This window comes from Papio anubis, chromosome 2, assembly GCF_008728515.1.
Source record: "Papio anubis isolate 15944 chromosome 2, Panubis1.0, whole genome shotgun sequence".
NCBI lineage: Eukaryota > Metazoa > Chordata > Mammalia > Primates > Cercopithecidae > Papio > Papio anubis.
Window position 1 is genome coordinate 100,407,344 of NC_044977.1, and position 25,352 is coordinate 100,432,695.

The 25,352-nt window shown below is 41.0% G+C and overlaps 1 protein-coding gene and 1 long non-coding RNA gene across 4 annotated transcripts in view; one reads left to right on the plus strand and one right to left on the minus strand.

Moving 5' to 3' along the window:
• Positions 1-303: 303 nt before the first annotated feature.
• Positions 304-3,056, minus strand: EIF1B (eukaryotic translation initiation factor 1B). The gene is made up of 4 exons (XM_003894640.4): positions 2,753-3,056; positions 1,676-1,839; positions 1,140-1,241; positions 304-744 (listed from the first exon to the last, which is right to left on the minus strand). Exons 1-4 carry the CDS (start codon positions 2,781-2,783, stop codon positions 700-702), a joined length of 342 nt encoding a protein of 113 aa, XP_003894689.1. The 5' UTR covers positions 2,784-3,056; the 3' UTR covers positions 304-699.
• The window catches only part of LOC101022168, a 72,025-nt gene continuing 49,714 nt past the window's right edge, over positions 3,042-25,352 (plus strand). For all 3 annotated transcript variants that reach the window (XR_004181962.1, XR_004181961.1, XR_004181960.1), the window contains exons 1-2: positions 3,042-3,417; positions 11,036-11,195. This is a non-coding gene — a long non-coding RNA (uncharacterized LOC101022168). The remainder of the gene's footprint in view (positions 3,418-11,035; positions 11,196-25,352) is intronic.

Below are 25,352 nucleotides of genomic sequence, written 5' to 3' on the forward strand. Positions count from 1 at the left end.
CAACTCAGTAACAACTGATAAGAACACAGAAGAGAACTCCATGTGCTAATACTGTTAAACTTGATACTCTTTAACAACATCTAATACTACAATCTGATAAATTCTTTGACAGCTTTCACTTGCTTTGCCATGAGTAGTGGCTCTGGCTGAATTTCTACTCCTGCTTCTATTCTTCAATCAGTAAATGAAAAACAGAAGCTACATATAACAAAGGTTCTCCTCTAAGTGCTGGGTATAACAGCTGAAGCTAATCAGAAGGAGTATCTGCAGAATGAGAACTCCAATTAAGAAAGACAAAACGTGTATTTTACTTGCTTCGATTTGGGAGCATAATTGCTCACAAGGATTCATAGATTTTTTTTTTTTATTGTTAAGCTGCAACGTACATGGTTTAATACAACAACAAAAAACATTTAATCAAGTGAAACGTAATAAACTGAACAATAAACACTCGAAAAATTTTCCATTGGAAACATGTAAAGACGAATATGAGGTTTTGTTACCATCTTACTGCAATTTTCTTATGTGTTACTAGCCTACATACCCCATGTTTTCTGTAATCATGCAGATGTGAATGCAAGTTTGAATGATTAAATAAATGAAAAGTCCGTTTACTGCAGGCAATCATTTCACAAGGCAGCCAAACCAGGTTTAGAGAACAAAACTATTCAAGAAATTCTCCACGTATTTAGGTTCATTTTAGAATCCATGAACCTTAAGCTGTTCCTCCTTGACAATGCCAACCTGTAAAATAAAATTTAATTTAGCAAAATAACTCTGAGAAATACATGAATTCATTAAGAAAACATGGGAGAGTAATTAAAAAGAATCACTATCAACAGCTTATTGCAACACTGTTGTCTGTGGCATGCACTGCTGATAGCCAACAATTCAACACATATTTGAACACTTTACATACCAAGAAATATCGTGTGTGTATATACAGAAATGATCAGAATACTCTAATGAGAAAATAAACCTGACAGAGGTCTTTACTTTCCAAATAAGTACCATGTCTTTATTTCACCTAATTTCCTTCATTCGTATGATTTTTACTTAGTAGAAAACAAATCATGTTGCCTTTAAATACGATGTTAAAAGCAATCTCAAGGTTACACATAAAGCACCCAATCACTCACCTCCAAGAGAAACTGGCAGATGTTTTTTCTTTGGTCACCTTGAAGCTGAATAACCTCTCCGTATTCAGGATGTTCAATCACAGTACCATTACAGGCAAATTTCTGGAAAAGTGCATAAATATACAACAAAATTTAGTCAACTAATATGAGGTTTTATTTCACCATAAGAACAGAATTAACCATTTCAGTAAGCTAGATCATATTTCGAAAAACAGAAACAGATTTTGTCTTCTATAATCCACAATCCTTCCAATTTAATTTGTAAACCAGGAAATGATTTTATGTGTAACATCAAGAACTAAATATTTCACATTTAAGTTTATTTGAAAGCCACGTGAATCTTCTTTTAAAATGAGAGACCACACCGGGAGAATAACTAAATATTTACATGTTAATTACAAACATGAGAACAGCTTTCTTGGTCTAGTCATTTTCATCCACGCTGATATAAAGGTGTGAATTATAAAGGTGTGAATTATAATCCAGTTCAGAGGTGTGCACCAGTAACTCTAATCCTTTCTTCCTAATCCCTTTACCTTTTTGAAAGCTTTCACAAGTTTCTTTTTGTCATAATCATCTGCAATGCCCTGAACAGTAGTCAGTGTCTTTCTGCCGTTCCGTTGCTGGATTCTTATATGAATGTAATCCTCAGTCCCTGCCGGGAGTAAGTCGTCACCCTTAGTTGCATCAGCAAAGGGGTCTGCAAACGGATACAAAAAAAAATCCAAAGTAGAAAAATATTTTTTAGGAAGTACTTTCCACAAATACATTATACTACCAATCCTGACAGTCATCAGTGAAGGTTCTAGTGTCTTTGCTGTTTCTGCCGGTAGGAATGGAGATGGGGGTGGAGTATTAATAAAACCCCCAAGGTACTCTCACAAAAAGAGAAACATTTGGACAGCTATGTCCATTGTAGAAAAACGTTGTTATAGATGTTATCGTTGAATATGGTCCTCTAACGAGAAAAAGGAGACTTAGAAAACCTTAATATTGTAGCCGCTATAAAAATGTGCGTCATCTCGATTACATTCTGAGGAAAACATAAACATTCGAATATGCCCACCCTAATCATTTAACCGTAACTGTGCCTTGCCAAAAAAAAAAGTAGATTAGATATATATCAAGAGGCGTAATTTTACAAATTGCTACGCGAGCAGAGAAGACTGAACCACTGGCCAGTGACAGATCAGAGGCCTGCATCCGCATCTTTCCCTAGGTGCCCCCAGGGGCTGCCAGAGAACGGGCGCCGATTCGTAATTCCCCTGGCCCGGCATCCCCTTTGCAAGTAGCAGGGCCGATCTAGGAGTCCACGAAATAGGGTCACCAAGGTTTCAAGGGGCAGAAATGGAGGCGAGAGCCGGGTCAAGGACGGGGCAGGGGGTGGCGCATGGCCCGCGGCCGGGGCTCCGAGAGGAGGGCTCGGAGTCCGGCGCTGTCCTCGGGGAGGGGGTCGCCAGGGGCCCCGTCGCCATTTTCTGGGCGCCGAGACAAAGCCCCACTAGGGGTGTGGGGAGGGCAGAAAGGGGGCCCCTAGGGGCGGTGATCCAGGCGGGCAGCGGGCCCAGAGGCGCGCGGGGCAAGGGAGGGAGGCGGCGGCGACGGGATCTTACCGAAAGATTGGAGGTTCTGGATAGTGGACATGCGATACTAGTGTGAGGCCGGTGAGGGGATAAAATTCCTGCGGGGCCCGCCCGGATCACCGTGTCAGGAGGCTGTAGTGGCGAGAAAACGGAAATAAATAAGGAAACGCTTCGCCTTGGGGTTGGGATTAGGCTGGAGTTGCGGCGGCGGAAGCCGGGAGGAGGCAGGAAGAGGCGAAGGAGGAGGCGGAGGAAGAGGCGGCGGCGACGGATGCGAGGACGCGAGAGAAGAGGCGGCGCTGCGGCTTCTCCCACAAAATGGCCGATGGAGACTATTTAGCCGCGCCCGCCGACCCTCCCACGTGACCCTGCCGCGCGGGGCATCCTGGGACTTGTAGTTTTCCGGAGGCAGCGGAGCCGGGAAAGCCAGAGGCTGGGGGCTGCCGAGACCGCAATTCCAGTCACGGAGTGCGCCCTCTAGCGCCGGGCGGAAGACGCGGGAAGTGTTCAAGCGGCCGCAGAGCTGCCCGGAGTTCGCAGGTCTGGGGCTGTCTTCACAGCGAGCTCATAGGGGAGGACAGTCAAGGGACTCAAGCGTCCCTCTTGACTCCCCTTCTCTCGCCGTGCAGTGGCGGCGCCGAGGGGCCGACGCTCAGGGCTAATCTCTATCAGTCACCCTCGAGGCCCCGGGTAATGTAAGTAAAATCGGGGTGCAGGAACAAAACAAGTCCTCTTGCTCCGGCTTTCAACTCATTGGCCACCCCTCAGCCCTACCTGCATTGAAATTCCAACCCCAGTTGCAGGAGCGGTGTTAGTCTCAACCATGGTTGGAGATGGGAGCCTCTCCTTCCAGGATTGGACGGACCTCTTATTCCCTAGCACGGTGGATTTCAGACTCCAGCGTGTGTGTCTGGAGGGCTTGAGAAAACACTGATAGACCCCAGAATTTCTGTTCAGAAAGTCTAGGGTGTGAGCTGAAAATCTGCAATTCTCATAAGCTCCTTGGTGACGCTGATCCTGCCTGCTGGTCTGGGATCAGGCTTGAGAATCACTGCCCAGCTTCATCATGGGCCTGGCATCTAGTGGGGGCCAGGTGTGTGTGAACAGAACATACCACAAAATCAGCTTGTCAGCTCATTGTGTGTGCCTCAGAAGGCTCAACACAGAATTCAGGAAAGATGCCAGGTATAAGCTGAAGGTGAGCTCAGCAAGTAGGTTAACTGATGGAGTCATGTACCAGACTGTAATATCTTCCTGTCAAGTCACGCACAGAAAAATAAACCCGAGACTGGGAATTGGCTCAGGCAGGTGTTCAGTTGTCAAACTTGGTTGGCTTTCTGGAAGGAAAGAGATAGACTAAAATTTAGGGATTCTCAACTTTTCTGTGTGTGCCATGGCAATCCTGTGAAGCTGCTGAACCCCTTCTCAGAATAATGAGAAATTAAGTTTTAAGTTCATAAATTACATAGGATTACAAAGGAAACCAAGTTATATTGAAATTTAAAAAATACATTAATAACATGTATTAATACACTAATAACATTTAGCAAGATTACATCTAATACTATAATTTCAAAAAGCTGATAAACATAAGAGATATTTTGTGATGTCTGTAACATCAGAAATTTAATGTGAAAGTATGTGTAACTTCTGTTGGTGCAAAGTGACAGGTCCTTCTAATACTATTATGTTGCCTTTATTCATAATGGAAGGAAATGGTAAATTTTGCTTAGAGGTTAATGAAAGTGCAGATGTAATTTTCTTTCCCCATCCAATTTTAGGGATCTCCATCCCCACAGTTTTACCCATGGGCCAAGGATCTGCAGACCCCAGATTAAGAATACCTGAATTTGACAGTCTTTTGTGATTAACAATGATGATAAGTGCCATTTATTTAGTATTTACTATTTGCCTGTTACAAAGCTTATATATAACATTATTCATCTTCATAGCTATTTTATAAAGTAAGCATTACTCTATGCACCAGGTACGGAGATGGAGGCTTTTGTAGGTTAATGCCTGAAAAAAAATCAAATTCTTAACTCTCAGAAATCTAACCACATTTGTGGTCTTCCAGCCCTGGTTCAAATGGAAAACACTCTTCTTATCCCAGATTGAGGTGTAAAGTTCTAGAGCTGGCTCCAAAACAAGGAGCGTCAAAATATCTAAATAAGTGTGCTTTAAAGTACTTTTATTAGTTCAATTTTGTGGCCTACTTTAATACTCTAACACTCTAATTTCTAAATAATTTTTAATCTAGATAATGCATCTCTATTTGTTTCTTTCTTAGTGAATGTACATGAGTATTTTACATTACTTTATTTCTCAGAAGAAGCCGAAGGTGATCCAGTGAAGAAAAAATTACAAACAGAGAGAAATTAAAAGAAAAATTCCAGAAATCTCAGGGTTTCATGGTCATTACCCCTGTCAGGAGAACTCGTCTTTCCTTAGATTTAGTGTTTGCATCGGAAATCTCCAGGAGTAAGAAAAAGAAAAAAAGAAGAAAGAAACCCCCAGGACCTCAGAAATCTTTAATCAGAGCCAATATGAATACACAGCAGATACAGTTGTGGTTCTTAAGGCTCGTCTAACTCTCATGATTCATAGTCTTTGTGTTTAGACCTCCAGTGTCCAGTACAGAAACCACTAGCCACATGTGGCCATTGAGTACTTGCAGTATAGCCGATTTAAATTGGGATGTGCTATAAGTAGAAAATACACAGTAGGCTTCCAAAGACTTAAATTGTCTTAATTTCACCTATTTCTTTTTACCTTTTTAATGTAGCTACTAAAGACTTAAAATTACGTGTGGCTCATGCTGTATTTCTACTAGATAGCACTGGTTTAGAGTGAAAGAATTTGACCTGTATGTGAAGTTATCATAAAAAGAATAAACTGAAGCATTTAAAATCTAGTGTTTTTAAGTTCTAAATGGTACCAGCCTAGGTTAAGGTAATTATTTCTTGTCTTAATTCAGAAAAGCATTTTAGATCACTCACAGAGAACAGTTGTGCTGAGTAAAGGAATTATAGAAGATAATAATTGAAAAAGAAAAGCACCTAAAGCTGAAGGTAGAACCCCCAGTCTGGTTCTAACTTTCTGATAGTTAAGACAAAGAGGAAATCAGCTGGAAAATCTTTATGTATACGGGATGAAAACATACCAGTTGCGCAGGAGGAATAGCTTTGCCAGGCCCTGAGCCACAGGAGGTCTTATTCTTGGGCCCTCATAAAGGGAACACTGTGATGTAGTGGAAGCATCCCTAGCAGTTTGCCCACAATGAAGGCAATGATGGGTTTTATGCAGCTGTTTCTTATATCTGCTGGTCATGAGGATGTGTTGTCTGGTTAGAAACTTGGGTCCTCATCCATCCTTAGGCTGCTTACCGTGGTGGGTGTGATAATGTACCACTCAGATTTCCTGCTTCAGTGGGCATAACTGATGAACAGCCCCAGCTGCTATGCTCTGAATTCAGCATTGCATCCGGCTGAGGCCACACTTCCCATCAGCTATTCCTAGCCAATGACTGAGCACAACAAAGATGCTACAGCAGTCCTGTTCTTGGGAGATGTGGAACTCCTTTGACAGGCGACTCTGGCTCAAGGACTCTCCATTGGCCTGGCTGAACCTTCTTAGATTTGTGCTGACGTCTAAGATTCTTCTAATTCAACCTTTCTTCTTCTGTCCTTCGCAGACATTTCGCCCAATAAATTTCTTGCACATCTAGTCCCATCTTGATGTCTGCTCCTCAGAGAACCCAAACTGATAAACCTGACTCCAGACTGGTTGGTAAAGAGACAATAAGTAGAAGGAAAATTCCAGTTTAAATAACTCTGGTTATTACTACAGAGCTTTTCCTCCAAACTGTAAACTCTCCTGAACTGTGCTGAATTTCATGAGGCTAAGAGAACTTACGCATAGCCTGCATGAAGGCTTAAGGCCCTCTATGTAAAAGCAGGCCAGGCAGGCTTTTCTTCTCCTGAGTGGGTACCCTAAAACAAGCCCTTTGTATCTTGCATATTTAATGGTAAGAAAATGTGGACATATTGAAGGGGAAAAACAATGTGTGCCTAGTACTTTGAGCAGATATCCAAATCTCGCTATGGACAGCTTCTGCCCTCCCACAACTGGGAAGACTCCAGGGTCTCTTTACTGAATTAGTGAAATGGGAAATCACTATTCCCAAGTGATGAGTCAATGTGACTGGTATTTCCAGGAGACCAGCTACAAAGAGAAACCCCAAAGAATGAATGTCCTTTGAGGATCATAACTAGTATTTCTCACATCTCAACTTTAAATGAGAGTTAAGTAGCTGAGAGTTTAAAATTACATTTCCTGGCTAGAACTATGTTGCCAAGTGGTTAATAATGTGCATGGTATGAATAAAACAGAATTTAATTGCTATCTCTGTGTCTAAAATACATGATTATTGAGTCAGTGTTTCTGTAGAATGAATCAGAAGAGCCACAGAAGAGACAGTCATAACCTAGGCCTGTTTCCTAATATCATATGCTTTGTACTCTTCCATTTTCCTGGGAGAAGAGTAAGGAAGGTGGGTGAATGGGCTCTGTATTTGTAGGCTCTTAGTTAAAAACATTAATGGTGACGATGATCAACATGCTGACAATTAGCACATTGTATGTGCTAATATATCCACAGAGTATAATAGTGAACAGAAACCAAAATTATGTACGTGTTAAAGAGTCAATAGTTTTTCTTATTTTCAGAGAGCTTTTGAATCTAAAAGGAGAGTTAAACCAAACCAACATGTAATTTATAAAGCATATCAGAATAAGAAAATTTCAAGGCCTGCGAGGTTTGAAGACTAAATGGAGTTAACTCAGTAAATATGAGGAAATTTCCCTAACATAGCAACTCCCCACTGGTGATCTTAATTAGGAGGGAATGCAGATACTTGGCCATGTCACATAACTTCTAGTCTAAGGAAGGGGCAGTATTGCATTCAAGTTTCTTCCACTTCATTCTACCCTCCTGCTGTCAAGAACTGTGAAGAGTCTGAGATTTTATCCTACTTGCAAGCTAACAGGTTAGCATGCCACAGTTTCATGGGTACTGAAACTGAGACTCTTGCATTAGAGACAGGCCTTTATTACTCATGGCAAAAGCAGTAGCCAGAGCTTAGTGTTAATGCTGGTTTCCTATGTCCACAAATCTAAGACCCATGAATTGGACCCAAGTCCAACACAGGTGGGTCTTGATTGATGCCTACACATGCAGTGGGTTGTATTACAGGAGAGGAACACTGTGCTTATGGAGTCTGTTGCTTTTATTATAAGCAGTAACAAGCTTGTCTTGGGGGGCGATATTACCTCATCCCTCGGGACTGCTCCCTGCAAACACGACTCTGAGAAAAGGCCAAGGTAAGACGTGGTCAGGGCCTTGCATTCTTGGCAAAACCAATAAGAACATGCAGGCACCCTCAGGGCCCATGGTGAATTACCTCTCCCAAAAACTGCTTACTCTTCTTTCATGATGGGGTGTTGATAATTGGAGGGGTAAGCTCTAGGGACATTCGAATGGACATATTTACTAGAGGACAAGACTATTGTTTGTTGACAGGTCATGTACATAAATGCATCTCATTTTTTATCCTCTTTTCTCAAATCCCTGGAAGTTCTGTGGGGCCGACCTGACCACCTTCTTTTCTCCCTTTTATCTCCTGTGGCTTGGAGCTTTCTCATCTTTTCCGTTTCCCACCTCCCATAGAGCCAGCTGGTCCTACGAGTTAAGTTGGGGTTGGGGAAGGGATTTGGCTTCAGAGGCCTCCAATTCTTGGCTTTATGTTCCAGCCCAGCTTTCCTAACAGCTCTGTGTTGGGGTTTCAGTCATAAGCTTGACCTGCAATCATGGTATTTTTCTTTCCTTCACCACTGACACTTGAGAATTTATCTTCCTTGTGGACTTCTGGGGCAGTAGTGGCTTATGGTCCAATGTGTGATTTGAATATACCTGGATCCAATGGCTTATTTATGCTTTGAATAGAATGTAACGGTCTAGGCTTGAGAGTTAGATCTGGCATCATATTCTTGTGTAGCCATGAATAGCTGTGAAAACTTTACCTCTCTAACTCTCAGTCTTCTGTGAAAAGGACATCATCATTTATACCTCAAAGGATTTTGTAATGAATGCATCAGAAAATGTATCACAAGCACTTACTAGAGTGTATGGCACAGAAGATGAAGCTTTATAGTTCAAAGCCTTTTCCAGGAGTTGTACAATGAGAATGCTTGGAAGTGACTGATTCTGATGTGAGGTTGGGGCAGTTGCTAGAACATTATACATTTTTCTGGTGTTTCCCTTTTCTTTTCCTGTGATCCTGTGCTCTTATGAAATCTCATTACAGCCCTAGTCACTTTGGTTCATTACAATAAAATTTTTCTTGGAATGGTGTCAGTCAGTTTATGCAACTTGATTACGCTGGAATAGTGCAGGAAAGGTGGATACAGAATAAATAACAGAAATAAAACCCCTCTGCTGCCACAAGATTTATATATATTACCCCCTTAGGAAAGGACAAGTATGTACATGGTGGGGTGCTTGAAGCAAAAAGGCCCACCCATTGCCACTCTCTCCCTACATTCATGCTCATGTATCCATCTGCTCCAGGGTAGATGTGGGATAGCATATTTCCCCCCATAAAGGTTAAATTATGTCTGTTTTTCAGTAAGACATAACCTTGACATTGCCAGATCCATTTCTGGCAACTTATGCAACTCCCATCTAAAAATAGACATTCTTAGAATCACATCTGTTTAAATGGGAGTAATTTCAATCTTATTGAAATAAGTTTAGAAAATGTGTTTGAGTATTATTAATTGTAGAACTTCATTGTGAATGAACTTGGGGACTTTTGCTTAGATGTTGATTGTAATCTCAGTTGACCTGGAGGTGGAACCTTCAGTCCTTTCTTGTCACCATAGAATGAACTTTAATGGTAGTATATAACAATATATCTTATCTACAGGCACATATTTCTTTAACATTAAAATAGTGGCTGCATCTTAGGTCGTTTGCTCCATGAAGCATTGCCAGTGTAGAACTGAAACATTTAAAAGAAGGTCACTTTAAAAAGAGGTCTTACCCCACAGTTTTTCTGCTCAATATAAAAGCTGATTAAGCTTCCTGAGAGAGTACAGGAGGAGGCAGATTCCTCAAGGAGAGGGGATAAATTGTTTTCATCATTGTAACTAGGGCCCAAAAATGCCTGTTCCTAGGGTGTGTTTAGTACATGTATTTTGTACCACTTTACATACAGTATTAGAACTTAACAAACATGTACATCTACTTCTTTCCTCCCAGCCTTTTGTGTTGTTATACATTTTAGTTTTGTACTACATCATTCTTATTTTGTTTAAAATGGTTAATTATCTTTTAAAGAGGTTTAATAAAAATGTACCCAAAAAGTTACCATTTCTAGTGCTTTTCATTTTTTGTGTAGATCCATATTTTTATCTGGTATTTTCTTTCTGCTGGCAGAACTTCCTCTGTTATTTTTTGTAGTTATTTTGAAGTCTGCTGGCAAACTTCCTTTGTGGGTCTGAATGTGATGAATTCTTTCAGGTTTTGCATGTCTGAAATATTTTTATTTAACCTTCATTTTCGAAAGACCGGTTTTGTTGGGTATAGGATTCTATGTTGACAATTGTTGTTGTTGTTTTGTAATAGAGATGGGGCTTGCTAGGTTGGTTGCCCAGGCTGGTCTCAAACTCCAGGCTTAAGTGATCCTTCCCTGTTGAACTCCCAAAGTGTTAGGATTACAGGCTTGCACCATTCATGCCTGGCCTATTTTTTTTTTTTTTCTTTCAGAACTTTAAAGTTGTGGCTCCACTGTCATCTTGTTACATTGTAAACAATGAGAAATCTGCTGTCATTGTATCTTTGGTCCCTCATATGTAAAATTTTTTTTTTCTCGGACTGTTCTTAAGATTTTTGCCTTTATCACTAGTTTTGAACAATTTGAGCAATTTGATTATTTGTGCTTTGGTGTAGAGATTTTATGTTTCCTGTGTTTAAGGGTCATTAAGCTTCTTGGACCTCAGTTATAATTTTCGTCAAATTTTGAAAAATTTTCTCCATTATTCCTTAAAATTTTTCTGTCCCACTCTTCTCTCCTCTACTTTGGAAACTCCAGTTACACATATTTAAGGCTAAAGTTGTTCATAGTTCACTGATGCTCTGTTGTTGTTGTTTTTTTTCTTTCTTTTTTCTCTCTCTATATGATGGCTTTATAAAACGAAAACTTGGCTAGGCTGAACTACATTTCACAAACTTTCCTTTCTTGTGTGTTTACAGATTGGGTGGGTCACAAGAACTCATCTTTCATGATTTGGAAGCTGGAAGGAAAGAAGCACTTTTGTAGCTGACTCACCTCAATGGCATGAACAGTGTCTGAGCCTACAACTGCGCTACCGTCTCTGGATTTTTCTTCACTTTTTCCTCACTCATGAGCCAGGTATGTGTTTTTAGTTCCATAAAAAAGAGCCCTGGCCAGGCGTGGTGGCTCACACCTGTAATCTCAGCACTTTGGGAGGCTGAGGCAGGCAGATCACTTGAGCTCAGGAGTTTAATACCAGGATGGGCAACATGGTGAAACCCCGATCTATAAAAAATACAAAAAATTAGCCAGGCATGGTGGCATGAGCCAGTATTCCTAGCTACTCAGTGGGCTGAGGTGGGAGGATGTCTTGAGTCTGAGCCGAGATAAGTGCCACCGTGCTTTAGCCTTGTTGACAGAACCAGAGCCTGTCTCAAAGAAAAAAAAAATTACCATTGCACCAAGGTCAAAGGCAACAAGAAAAGACATGGATTTCAGTCTGTCCTCATGGAGTTCTAGCTCATGATTACAGCGTTTCAGCTTGCTTGCGATAGTCTTTTCCTGACATTCCCTTACTGACTTCCTTCCCTATGGACTCTATCTGTATCAGATGCAGAGACACAGCCTTACAGAAGCTGCTTAACCAGCCCTCATAACTGCATAAGCCAATTCCCTGTAACAAGTTTCTTTATATATGTATGTATGTGTTCGACTAGAGAAGCAGGACCAGTGTGAGATATACAGAGGTACTATTCCCAGACTGTGTGCATATTGCATACTGATTCCCCTTCATCTTTTAGGTGGTTATTTCCTGGGCTTCACAGTTTCCTTACATTCATTCCTTACATTAGTATTCTGCTGAATACATGGGGAGGACTAAATAACTTTCCAGTGTTCCCTCTCTGTGAAGCCCTCTCCTCTCTTATATTCTGTTTGCAAACTCTAGCTGCTCTAATATTTTTGCACTCCACTTTTTCTACTTATGGCGTCTGCTGGGGGTCTGCCTGTGTTCCCTCTCTGATGTGACTAGAATGTGTTCCCCAAAGTTTGTGTGTTAGAAGCTTAATCTCCAATGTAACAATATTGAGAGTTGGGACTTTCAAGGGATGATTAGGTCATGAGGATGATTATTAGGTCATGATTAGGGCATTAGCTCTGCCCTCATGAAAGAATTAATGTTGTTGTTATGGGATTGGGTTAGTTATTGCAGGAGCAAGTTCCTGATAAAAGAATGAGTTTTGCTCCCTTCCCCTGTGTGCTCTCTTGCCCTTCTGCCTTCTGCCATGGAATGACTCAGCAAGAAGGCCCTCACCAGATGCACTCTTCTTGACCTTGGACTTCCCAGTTTCCAGAACTGTGAGAAATGAGTTTCTTGCCTTTATAAACTGCTGAATCTGTGGTATTCAGTTATAGCAACATAAAATGGACTAAGACAGAAAATTGGTACTGAGAAGTAGGGCTGTTGCTATAACAAATACCCACAAATGTGGAAGTGGCTTAGGAACTGGATAATGGATAGAGGCTGGAAGAATGTGGTGTAGCAAGGTAGAAAAAGCTTGGATTGCTGTGAATGGTACATTAAGGGCAGTTCTGATGAGGGCTCAAAAACAGGGAAGATGAGTGAAAGTCTGGAACTTCTTAGAGATGACTTAGGTGGTTGTGACCACAATAATGAAAGAAATGTGGACAGTAAAGGCCGTTCTGATGAGGTTTCAGATGGAACTGAAGAACAAGGTATTGGAAACTAGAGCAAAGGCCACCCTTGTTATAAAGTAGCAAGTAACTGGGCTGAACAGTGTCTGTGCCGGAAGGCTTTATGAAAGGTAGAAGTTAAGAGTGATGAACTAGGATACCTGGTGAAAGAAATAGCTAAACAGCAAGTCCTCCATGCTGCGCATGGCTACTTTTAACTTCTTACAGTAAAATAAGTTAGGAAAGATACGATTTAAAGACAGAATTTGTCATTAAAAAGTTTGTATACATTCTGTCTTGCCCTTCTGCCTTCTGTTGTGGGATGATGCAGCAAAAAAGTCTTCACCATATGCAAACCCTTCACCTTGGACTTCCCAGCATCCAGAACTGTGAGAAATGAATTCCTTTATAAAATAAATGACCCAGTTTGTGGTATTCTGTTATAGTAACACAAAACAGACTAAGACACCTTTTCTGTGCTCCAGCCTGGAACACTCTTTCAAGGCAGAAAGATGGGCCAGTTGCAGGGCTCACCTTATTTGTTTCCCATCCCTCAGGAAACACTGTCCTTTGTTTGCTGTGGAGTGTCTTGAAAAACTATTGTTTCTTATATTTTGTCCTGTGATTTTGTTGTTTTAGATGGAAGAGTAAATTAAGTCCCTGTAACTTCATCTAAGTTGAAAGCAAAGTTTCAATACATGTATTTTGAATGTAGGAATAAATTTCTCTTTGGCATCTATCATGAAATTAAACCTTGAATTGTGAATATATCTGATACTTAGGGAAAAAACTAACTTTTTTAGAGTGATGACCCTTTATCCACCAGTGGTATGTGTGTGTGTGTGTGTGTGTGTGTGTGTGTCCATGTGCACACACGCATATGCACAAATTTTTTATCTACCGGTGGTGTACGTTTGTTATTGTACTAAAAACCTTCACTTTAGAGCACTTTTAGAAATGTGTATTAGTGTTGTTTTATAGCAAGGAATCTTTGGATTGTTTTATGTCTAGGAAATGAACCAACCTGTAAATTGTGTAATTGTGTTTTTGTTATATTAGCTTGCCCATCTACTCACTTTTATAATTAAAACCTGGCAAATTTTCTTAGTGTTTCCAAGTGCTATATAGGAAGTTAAAATACTGTGAATACTAGGTAAATATGAGTTGACCCACTTTATAGCTAAAAAGAGAAAACATTCTGAACTGAGATACACACTAAGTAAGCAAAGGGAGTTGCTACTGATATTTTGTATTCTCCACTGTGGGCCAGGAAAACTGCCAAGCATTTTGTATTATTTATTTACTCTTTATAACAGCTTTGTAAGTGGAGTTTATTGTCTCATTTTACACATGAGAAAAATGAGACCCCCAATAAATTTATCACTTGCTTAAGAATATACAGCAAGTGTCATAGCTAGGATTTGAACTCAAGTTTGTCTGCTTCCAAATTTCATGGTTTTTTTCCCTCATGTTATAATTCCCTTATGGAGGTTAAGCATACCATTAAAGTCATTACATTTAGTGGTGTTTTCACAGGGAAAGAATGAATAAGTCTGGCCGATTGGTGACATGCAAGACATGGACCAGTACAATACAGTTTCAATGGTTACTGATTAAAGGCCTATAGTCATTCATGAATAAAGAAGTCACTAAAGCTGGTGTGCAGTATACTAAAACTAGTTTATCATAATCATAGGGTTTAGTTGATAACAAATGAAGTATAAAATCGTAGTGTTTTAATTGGTTAGAAAGAAAAAAGTGATTGTATCTCCCTTATTTTCATCATACTCAATGTCATATTTCTTAACCTTACCCAAGCACTGAAACAGTCCAGAAATTCCTCCCTAAGTGAAGGGTATGAATAAGTTCATTGACTCAGTTACAGCATCAATCAACTTTTACTGAGGGCCTGCAATATGCTTAGCACTCCTCCAGGTTTTGTGATGAGGTATGTATGTTTGAATCGATTAGAGAATAATTCAATATGTGCTATAGATCAAAGGTTGAAAATACAGGTCTACCATTGTTTTTAGAAAAGTGAATTAATTGTATATTTCATATGAAAATTCAGATTTATTTCTTCTTTTAAGAAAAAATCTGACTTTCTAGCTTATATTTAAAAAAATTAAGAAGAGCTGGTAGCAATTGCTGTACCTTAGATAAGGGATGGGTTCTTGAATTTGTCACAATAACTACTATGTCCTATTGGTTCTTCTACAAGGAAGCTAAGTATCAATTGTCATTGCAGTTGTCACTGTTGATTGTCAAGAATATTGCCTGACTAACTGCTGATGGCATTTGGTTTATAGCCTCTTGCTGTAGATTTAGAGAAGGTATTATAGATGCTTTTATGCATTTTGTTTAGCTCAGAGTTTCTTGAGAGTTAAGGGGGGAAGAAAATAAACAAATGGACTTTAGAATGTCAGACTGGCTTTGGAAGAGAATCTATCGTTGGATAATAAAACTAGATGTTGAAAGGGAAGTATTGATCAGAGGAGGATTTCAGGAAAGAAGTATGTAGAAGGAATGGGTAACAAGGTTGTTGGAAGGAAAATTATCTTGGTAAAGATAGATGAAAGAAAGAAGATAAATGGAAAGAAAGGGGAGGAAAAAGGGGAGAAAGAACAGGGAAAAAAAAGCAGGCAAGATTTTCCGTGGAAAGAATTGCATCCCTATGACAACAAAAGTGAGGAACGTCAAGAGTATAGTGGACGCTTAACCAAGTAGAGTTTAGGTCTTGATCAAATAGAGGCTCACACATTGTTTTTTTAAAAAGTAAATTAGCTATCATTTTTCGTATAAAAATCCACATTTCTGTTTTAAGAAAAATCTGAATTTCTAGCCTGTATATATATGTGTGTATATACAGATATATATTTAGAGATAGGGTCTCACTCTGCCATCCAGGCTGGAGTGCAGTGATGCAATAATAACTCACTGTAATCTTGAACTCCTGGGCTCAAGTGATCCTTCCACCTCAACGTCCCGAGCAGCTAGAACTACAGGTGTGTGCCACTGTGCCTGGTTACTTTTTTCTTTAGAGATGGGATCTCACTGTGTTATCCAAGCTGGTCTCGAACTCTGGCCTCAAGCTATCCTCCTGCTTTAACCTCCCAAAGCGCTGGGATTACAGGTGTGAGCGACTGAGCCCAGCCTCCTAGCTTATTTTCTTTCTCATCAAGGCTGATTTATAGAGACTTCACTTCTGATTACTGAGGTTGTGGGATTCTTTCCTTATGTAATGGAATTATGATGAGAAAAACTATCAATAAATTAAGAAAATAGTAAAAGTGGAGCCAAGTGTGATCTAGATTGTTCCGCCTTAGGGGACATTTTGGGAAGAGTTTGTGCCAAGGCAAAGGGTGAAGTCACCAAGGGCATAATTTGCACTTTATTTTAAAAAGTTAAATTTATGCCTTTTTTCTCAAGAAAGATTTGGTGCTGCAGAACTTTTGGTTGATCTTCTGACTTGGGTTAGTTCAGCATAAATAATAAATCATGTAGTTGCCATTCTTTGTTGTTTTGCTATTTGATTCACTGGAATTGGTTTGTGGTGGAGATTGTGGGTTGCCAGCTAATATCCATTCTCTCCTTTTTTCTTAGTAAAACAGAATCCTGATTTTATTCCGGGCTGCAATGTGCCCAGCTAAAAGACTGTACTATGTTTCACAGCTTTCCTTGCAAAGCGTAGCCAATGGGATGTAGGCAGAAGTGTTGAATGGGTTATCCGAAAAGATTGCTGTGTTACTTCATTTTCTGCATACTGGAAACTGGGTGATTTACAAAGAGAAGGAATTTATTTCTTACAGTTATAGAGGCTGAGAAGTCCAAGGTCAAGGGGCCACATCTGGTGAGGGTCTTCTTGCTGGTAGGGATTCTCTGAAGGGTCCTGAGGTGGCACATGGCATCACATGGTGACAGAACTGAGCATACTAGCTTAGGTTTTTCTTCCTCTTCTTATAAAGTCACCAGCCCCATTTCCATGATAATCCATTAATCCATTATCCCATTAATTCTTAAATCCACAAATAGATTAATCCATTCATGAGGGCAGACCTCCCATGACCCCGTCACCTCTTAAAGGCTCCACCTCTCAGTACTGCCACACTGGGGATTAAGTTTCAACATGAGTTTTGGAGGGGACAAAAAAATATTCAAACCATAGCAATTGCTTAAGGGAAGCTGACTCAGTTGGGACAAGTGCCTGTTTTGGTCTTCTTCTTTTTTTTTTTTTGAGATGGAGTCTCGCCCTGTTGCCCAGGCTGAAGTGCAGTGGTGCGATCTTGGCTCACTACAAGCTCCGCCTGCTGGGTTCACGCCATTCTCCTGACCCAGCCTTCCGATTAGCTGGGACTACAGGCACCCGCCACCATGCCTGGCTAATTTTTTTTCTATTTTTAGTAGAGATGGGGTTTCACTGTGTTAGCCAGGATGGTCTCAATCTTCTGACCTCGTGATCCACCTGCCTTGGCCTCCCAGAGTGCTGGGATTATAGGCATGAGCCACTGCACCTGGCCTGGTCTTCTTTCTTATTCCTTCCTGCTTCCTGGAATGCCAACATGATGCTGGAAGTCTGACAGCTGCCTTGGACCATGAAGTAACCTTGCTATATGGATGTGCTGCAGCTGGTGGGGCAGAATAGTAGTTGGAGTCTGGGGCTCTGAACTGCCTGTTTATGGGCTTGTTATATATGAGAGAAGAAACCCCATGTGTTTAAACCTCTTCTCTTTTGAATTTTCAGTTAAGTGAAGTTGAAGCTAACCCTAGCCTAAAGAGCACTGTTGTCTGAATGCAACCCCAGGACACTGAGAAGCTGGATAAGCACTCTCTTAGTGCTCTCTGTTGGATTTGTGTATGGCTTGGATCACACTCTCTACCCTAACCTTGATTCCAGAGAGTTGGGCCAGCTCAGGGTGGGGTGTAGGAGGATGCACTGTATACACACTGACAGTATATGTGTCTCCTCAACATTCAGAGGCCACATGGCAGGGCGGATGTTCATTAACTAATTTGGGCTTATCACATCTGTTTAATAAACAACAGCGGGGACAGATAGTGCCCTACAGGCATATTAAAGGGAAGACTTGATCAAATTTAGCATTTATTGTCTGCCTTGCAAACAATGCACCTGGATTTTTACCACGAAACTAGCAATAGAGTCCCTGAAGCTCAAGTTTAAAAAGCTTCAAATGAAACGATTTGTAATTTGGTTATGTGTTGCAGAGTTGACATCAGCTGGCATATATGACTGTGTCCATACTAGCTGTTATATTATTAAAATAATTTTGGCTGGGCGCGGTGACTCACGCCTGTTATCCCAGCACTTTGGGAGGCTGAGGCAGGTGGATCACAAGCTCTGGAAATCGAGACCATCCTGGCTAACACGGTGAAACCCCGTCTTTACTAAAAATACAGAAAATTAGCTGGGCATGGTGGTGGGTGCCTGTAGTCCCAGCTACTCTGGAGGCTGAGGCAGGAGAATGGCGTGAACCCGGGAGGCGGAGCTTGCAGTGAGCTGAGATTGTGCCACTGCACTCCAGCCTGGGCAACAGAGCAAGGCTCCATCTCAAAAAAAAAAAATAATAATAATGATAATTTCATCCTGATTGGGAAATAGCTATTGCTCAACCTCCCCAACACTAGGCTCCTCTCTTTGGGCCTTCCAGACCCCTGCATGAACCAGCAAGTAAGAGGTGAATGCTTGACAGCAGGGACCTTCCTGGATTTAGTCACTACCCATTTGCAAAGTTAGGCATTTGAACCTATGGTGTTGTTGACAAAAAGAGTCAAACTCTATAAAATATTTGAAGAGATTTAAACTGAGCCAAATATGAGTGGCCATGGCCCATGATTCAGCTTTCAGGAGATCCTGAGAACATGTGCCCAAAGTGGTCGGGGTGCAGCTTGGTTTTATACATCTTAGGGAGATATGAGACATCAATCAAATACATTTAAGATGTATGATGGTTTGGTCCAGAAAGGCAGGGCAACTTGGAGTGGAGGTGGGATGTGGAATGGGGGTGGGCTTTTATAGGTAAAAATTTTTTGGGTTGGCAATTGGTTGAAAAAGTTATTGTCAATAGAAAGGAATATCTGGGTTAAGATAAGAGGTTGTGGAGACTAAAGTTTTATCATGCAGATGAAGCTTCCAGGTAGCAGGCTTCAGAGAGAATAAATTATAAATGTTTATCAGACTTAAGGTCCTGTTAATGTTAAATGCTGGTTGGCTTTTCCTGAATTCAAAAGGGAGGAGGACATAATGAGGCATGTCTGATCCCCTCCCCACCCCCCAAATCATGGCCTGAACCAGTCTTTCAGATTATAGGAAGTCTATTCAAATGGTTGTGGGGCATTCACATTTTATTTTTGGTTTATAGTGTCGTTATCCCAGCAGTACTACTGCCGCCCTATATTTATCCATAGTTTGATTGAAACAGTATACAGGGGATATCGCTCCAGGCAGTTTATAGTTCACCCCTGGATCATATCAGATCCACAGAGAAACTGAGAATGTGTACTGCATTTCAATTAGCCTCTGCTACCCCTTGTCCGCCTGAGAACTGGTCTTGCTGAATTGTCATGCAATCAGCATGACAATGTGATATCATCAGTCTGAGCTGTCAACAGCCCAGGCTGAGAGACAGGGAGGGAAACAGCACAAATGACACTCATTGTCGTCTGTCTCTTGGGAATGTTGTCAAGGATGTGTGTTTTTATATCGTGTCTATTTATAAGGATACTCAGAGAAATGCCTAACTGCTTTTCGATGTAAGAACAATTGTATTACTCCTGAGAAACCGTTCTCTTTTTAACTTTACACATCTCTTTGTAAGTGTCTAGTTTTCTCTTCTCCTTGTTTTTGTAAGTAGACTTATATCTATTCTGGAATGAGGCAGAGAATAAATAAATAAATTAAGTTAAATTAAATGAATCATATCACATTTAAATGAAATTATGAAAAAACTCAAAGCCCATGATCAAAGAAACCTAAATACATAAGCATTTTGCATTTTTTTTCCTCAGTGGAATTTTAATATTAACTTATCACAATTATACTGAGTAATAATGATGATACTCAATTTTAAAAGCTCTGGAATGAAAATGACTAACTGAAGAGAATATTCTCGTTAAATTCATATGTTCACAGACATACAAGCTCTTTTTTATTACCGTATTTTTACAGATAAACACTTCAGCATAGTCAAGGCCTTGCACAATTAAATTTGGAAACTTTGCTTTAATTCTAAGGGAGGCACAATATGAATGTTTGTGCAGGCTTTGTCCTAATTTGCCTTTGAATAAACGCAGGGAGAGGGAGAGTCTGTTCATTTTCATAAACATGTAATCTGGACATACCCAAGAACTGTGTCTTCTGGGATTGTCTCTCCATTTTCTCCTTCTGTTAATAAATGGATTCCACCAGGCACGGTGGTTCATGCCTGTAATCCCAGCACTTTGGGAGGCCAAGGCATGAGGATTGCTTCAGCCCAGGAGTTGGAGATCAGCCTGGGCAACAAAGTGAGACTTCTGATTCCATAAGAAGTAAAAACGTCAGCCAGCTGTGGTGGGTCACATGCCTCTAATCCCAGCTACTCAGGAGGCTGAGGCAGGAGGATTGTTTGAGCCCGAGAGGAGCTGTGATTATACTACTGCACTCCAGTCTGGCAACACAGCACCACCCTGTCTCAAACAAAAAAGAAAAGAAAACAAACGGATTCAAGTCTCATCCCATGTAACTCTGGAATATCCTGTTCCCTATCTAAGATTATCAAAGATTCCCAAGAGGGTTGCATTCTCCTGGTTATCTCCTACTGATAGCAGCAAGAGACAGCCAAATTCCTAGGCAGACAGGGGCAGGTCCTCGGTGAAACCTGATGTTCAAGGTGTAGCAGGACAAACCGCAGACAAAACCCCTCCAACACGGAGTTAAAGAAGGAAGGGCTTTATTCGGCTGGGAGCTTCGGCAAGACTCACGTCTCCAACAACCGAGCTCCCTGAGTGAGCAATTCCTGTCCCTTTTAAGGGCTCACAACTCGAAGGGGGTCCACATGAGAAGGTCTTGATCCATTGAGCAAGCAGAGGATATGTGACTGGGGACTGCATGCACTGGAACAGAACAGGACAGGGATTTTCACAGTGCTTTTCTATACAATGTCTGTAATCTATAGATAATATAACCGATTAGGTCAGGGGTCGATCTTTAACTACCAGGCCCAGGGTGTGGTGCGGGCTGTCTGCTTGTGGATTTCATTTCTGCCTTTTAGTTTTTACTTCTTCTTTCTTTGGAGGCAGAAATCGAGCATAAGACAATATGAGGGGTGGTCTCCTCCCTTAAAGGCAAAGACAGCTTAGAACCTGAAAACTGGGCTGCCAGTTCCAGGTAGGGTCCACAACCCGAGGTGAGAACTTTCTTGATACTAATTGAATTTAGCTAATTGAATGGTGTTTTTTCCAGGCCAGCCCATGGGCCAATCAGCACACACTCCCCTATTCTGAGCCCATAAAAACACCAGACTCAGCGACATGTTGGAACTACCTGCCTTTGGGTAGGGGCTACCCACTTTAGGTCCCCTCTGGTGTCAGCAGCTGTTTTGTCACCCAATAAAACTCTGCTCCACCTTGCTTACTCTCTGGTTGTCTGCATAACCTCATTCCTCTTGGACACAGGACATGAACCCGGAGCCTGCCCGGATGTGAAAGGAGTTGTAACACTGTATCCCTCCCACCCTATGCCAGTGCTGGGTGGCTGTCCCATGTGATGGGAAGTGGTGGTGGGGCCAGGCCAGCCCAGGAGCCATCATGGGCCAGAGTAGGGCAGCGGGACTGAATAAGCTATAACACAAATGAGCTGAAACATGTTCCTGGCTGGCCCATCAAGCTGCCAGCCGTGACACGTTCCCATTTGCCGGAACAAGACAAGAACTGTGACCCTTCTGGGGACCCAGACCTCGGGACTCTCTGAGTCAGAGCTGTGACACGTTGTAACACCCCCTTGGGGCTCCTCTGTTGCTAGTGTCTCTGAGTTTTGGGGCACCACTGCTTTCCCCCTGTCCAGATGCTGGTGCCTGGTCTAGCTACAGCCCCTCACAGAACTCAGGCCTATGCTGCTGCCTGTAGCTACCCACCCCACTGCAGCAGCTGGCATGCCTGGCTGTGCATCATGGCCAGACCCTACACTTGTTCACTCACACACCCCTTGTCACTCTGCACCTGGCTTGTCCCCAGTGGGCGTGGGATCTGGGCCGGTAGTGCAAGCTGAGCACAGCCTGCCAGGCTGAGGGGGTGGAGCCAGCCCAGCAGTCACAAGTGAAACTCAGGCAGAGGCACCACTGGCCACAGAGGTTTACCAAAAGAATCGTGTGTCATTACTGTTAGTGGTGCCTACTTTATACAGGTCTGCAGCAACTTCAGTTCTTGCCTTCTAAGAACAGAAAATTCAACTGAGCCAGGCCATAAGGCAGAGTGAGAGACTGAGGCAAGTTTTAAGCAGGAATGAAAGTTTATTAAAAAGTTTCAAGTAGGTATGAGAGGAAGTAAAGTACACTTAGAAGAGGGCCAAGCAGGTGGTGTGAGAGAGTCAAATGCCCAGTTTGACCTTTGACCTACAGTTTTGTGTGTTCCAGCATCTTCTGTCCCTTCTCCCCTGATTCTTCCTTTGGAGTGAGCATGCACAGTGGCCTGCTAGCACATGGGAGGGACCACATGCACTGTGTGTTTACTGGAGTTGTATGCATGCTAAGGTGAGGCATTCTTCCCTTACCAGTTGAGTGTTCCTAGAGGAAGGTAATATACCAGTTAAACTCTGCCATTTTGGCTCTCAATGCACATGCTTGAGACCACTCACTCAATTCCTGAGATCTTATCGGAAAGCTGCTGATAACCAGTTTCAGTTTTTTCCATCTATTGGGAGACTGCCTTTCTCTGGTGCTGGCTGCGACCCGTTAGTGTTTTGGAGAGACAATTAACAACCACCTGACTATCACCTGATGGTTGCCTAATATTCCTAGGGGGGCGTCTCTCCTACCCTGCTCATGTCTGCCTGAGTACCTAATGTAATACTACTTTAAATTATTATTCTGGTTGATTTCTTAGCCCCAAAGATGAATCATCCCTCCACCTTTCTTATTTCCCAAAACATTATTAACACAGGGTTATTTTGTGTAGCAGTTTAAAAAAAATTGGAGATAACCTAAGAGGCCATAGCACTGCACAAAATGGGGATCACCTTAAAGTTCAGTGTTAGGCAGCATTGCCCCTGGCTATTTCCATCACAAGGAAACAGCTTTCTTTCTCTTGAGCCCCCTCCTGCTGCCTTGTTGCTGGCCCCTCCTCCTCTTCTTGTTTATTGTACAACAAAACCAGGCAAAGCTTAAAATTTGCTGGTACTTGAACCTGCAGAGAAATTTAACTGCCTCCCTCAACCTCCTGCCCATATCAGAATAGAGGCCTTTGTATGCTAGAGTTTCCGATATCAAATAATGGCAACAATAATAGTGAAAACATTTTACATTATATTTTACTTTAAGTTATAGCAGAGCAAATTTTGAGTAGGGCTCTCTTCCCACCAACAAGATTCTTGGGATCTTATCGTTTGTGAGGAGGAATCTGGAAACTATATTGTAATAGACACCCTTTTATCTGATATTATTGAATTGTTAGAATGGTAACTATTAACAATTAATTGAAAAGTCAGTTAATGCAAAGATTCATAAAATGATTGATATCTTATGTTTTATGTTTTATTAAAATGTGTAACCTGTTCATCTTTTGATGTTGGGCTAAGTTTTCTTTTGATTACTTAGTAATTAGAGTTCTAGTGTCTCTTTTTTATAAATTCTAGCTATAATATATTTGATACAGTGTCTTGTTTTTATTTAAAATAAAATGAGAACCTAATGATATTTTTAAGCAATCATGGCAAAATCCACTTAGATTTTTATGATTATTTTTCACCAATATTTATATTTATCTAATTTGCATCTTATTTGACCTCAGTTCTCTTTAGCAATTTGCTTTTATTTATTTTTCCAAAGTAGTCAATTTATGTGTCCTAGAAGTGACAACCATCTTTTTTTTTTCATTCATTTAATCAGTTTCATTATCTTTTAATATGCAGTTACAATCGGATGTAAAACTAGCATTAACATCTTTGGGGCCAGGTGCGGTGGCTCATGCCTGTAATCCCAGCACTTTGGGAGACCAAGGTGGGTGGATCACTTGAGGTCAGGAGTTCGAGACCAGCCTGACCAACATGGTGAAACCCTGTTTCTACTAAAAATACAAAAATTAGCTAGGTGTGGTGGCAGGCACCTGTAATCCCAGCTACTCAGGAGGCAGAGGCAGGAGAATCGTTTGAACCCAGGAGGCGGAGATTGCAGTGAGCCGAGATTGTGCCATTGCTCTCCAGCCTGGGTGACAAGACCGAAATTCTGTCTCAAAACAAACAAACAAACAAACAAACAATCTTTGGGAGCAGACACAACGGACTCCTGGTAAGTGTGTATTTCACAGTGATATAAGGGCCAAATGAGGCAGCAGCACGTGGGGCAGGTGATGTTCTGCACAAGGAATGGAGGATGTTGATTAGTTCAGACAGTTGGTTAGCAGAGGTCCTTTATGACAGCTTCTCTGAGAGCAGATTAATATCAGTAATCAAAGGCCTACGGCCAGCTCTGCCTACCAGGTATGTGACTTCAGAAATGTAACATCACTTCTCTGAAACTCAGTTTCATCTGTAATTTGTGGAAAAAATAACATTTGCTAAACCTACCTGCCAGGAAGATCAAATGAAATAATGTACATGAAAGCTTTTTTTTGAAATAGCAAAATACTGTTAAAAAATAGGTGTTTTTGCTACTTTAGGTTTTATTTTATTTACAACATTTGATAAGCTGTGGGGATGTATTTCCTTGGAGTCTCTCCTATCTTTTCCTTTGTTTATGATGACTAGTGTTCCGGATTTTCAGCTTAACAGGAGTGGTATGTGATGTGGAAAGGCTAATTGAGCTTTATTGTCTTGAACATGAGTTGCCTTTTCTCAAATGATAAGCAACAGCATTTCAGATTCTAGTTTCAGAAATAAATTGGGTTCCAATTATATGTATGTTGAAACATGTGATGGTTGACCTGGCAACATAATGGCCCCCAAACAGAAGTAATCATTTTCCCCAAAACTATTCATAAATTTCAGCTTCTGACACTTAAGACCGCTGATGGTGTAATCCAAACATACAATAATTTTGGCTACAATAATTTTGGCTAAAAGTCTTCATATATATATTATATATATATATTTATTATATATAACATATTTATATATTATTTATTATATATAATATATAACTATATATACTAAATATAATATAATAAATATATAATAAATAATATATAAAATATATTATATATTATTTTATATAGTGAATGTAAACAAGGCACATGTTATGATTTAAATTTTACAGAAAAGGAAGCTGAGACAGAGGGATTAAGAATCTTATTGAGGCTCACAAGGGTGGTAACAAGTAGTTGGGCTGAGACACGAATCTGGTGCTTCTGATGTTAAATGTCATAATGACTACAACTGAAACTCTCTAGATAGCAGAGATT

Coding starts and splice junctions, on each gene's coding strand:
- EIF1B (XM_003894640.4), bottom strand. CDS start 2,783: ATGTCCACTATCCAGAACCTCCAATCTTTCG. Junction 1,840..2,752: donor CCAGAACCTCCAATCTTTCG/GTAAGATCCCGT, acceptor ATCCGTTTGCAG/ACCCCTTTGCTGATGCAACT. Junction 1,242..1,675: donor TTGTGAAAGCTTTCAAAAAG/GTAAAGGGATTA, acceptor GCACTTTTCCAG/AAATTTGCCTGTAATGGTAC.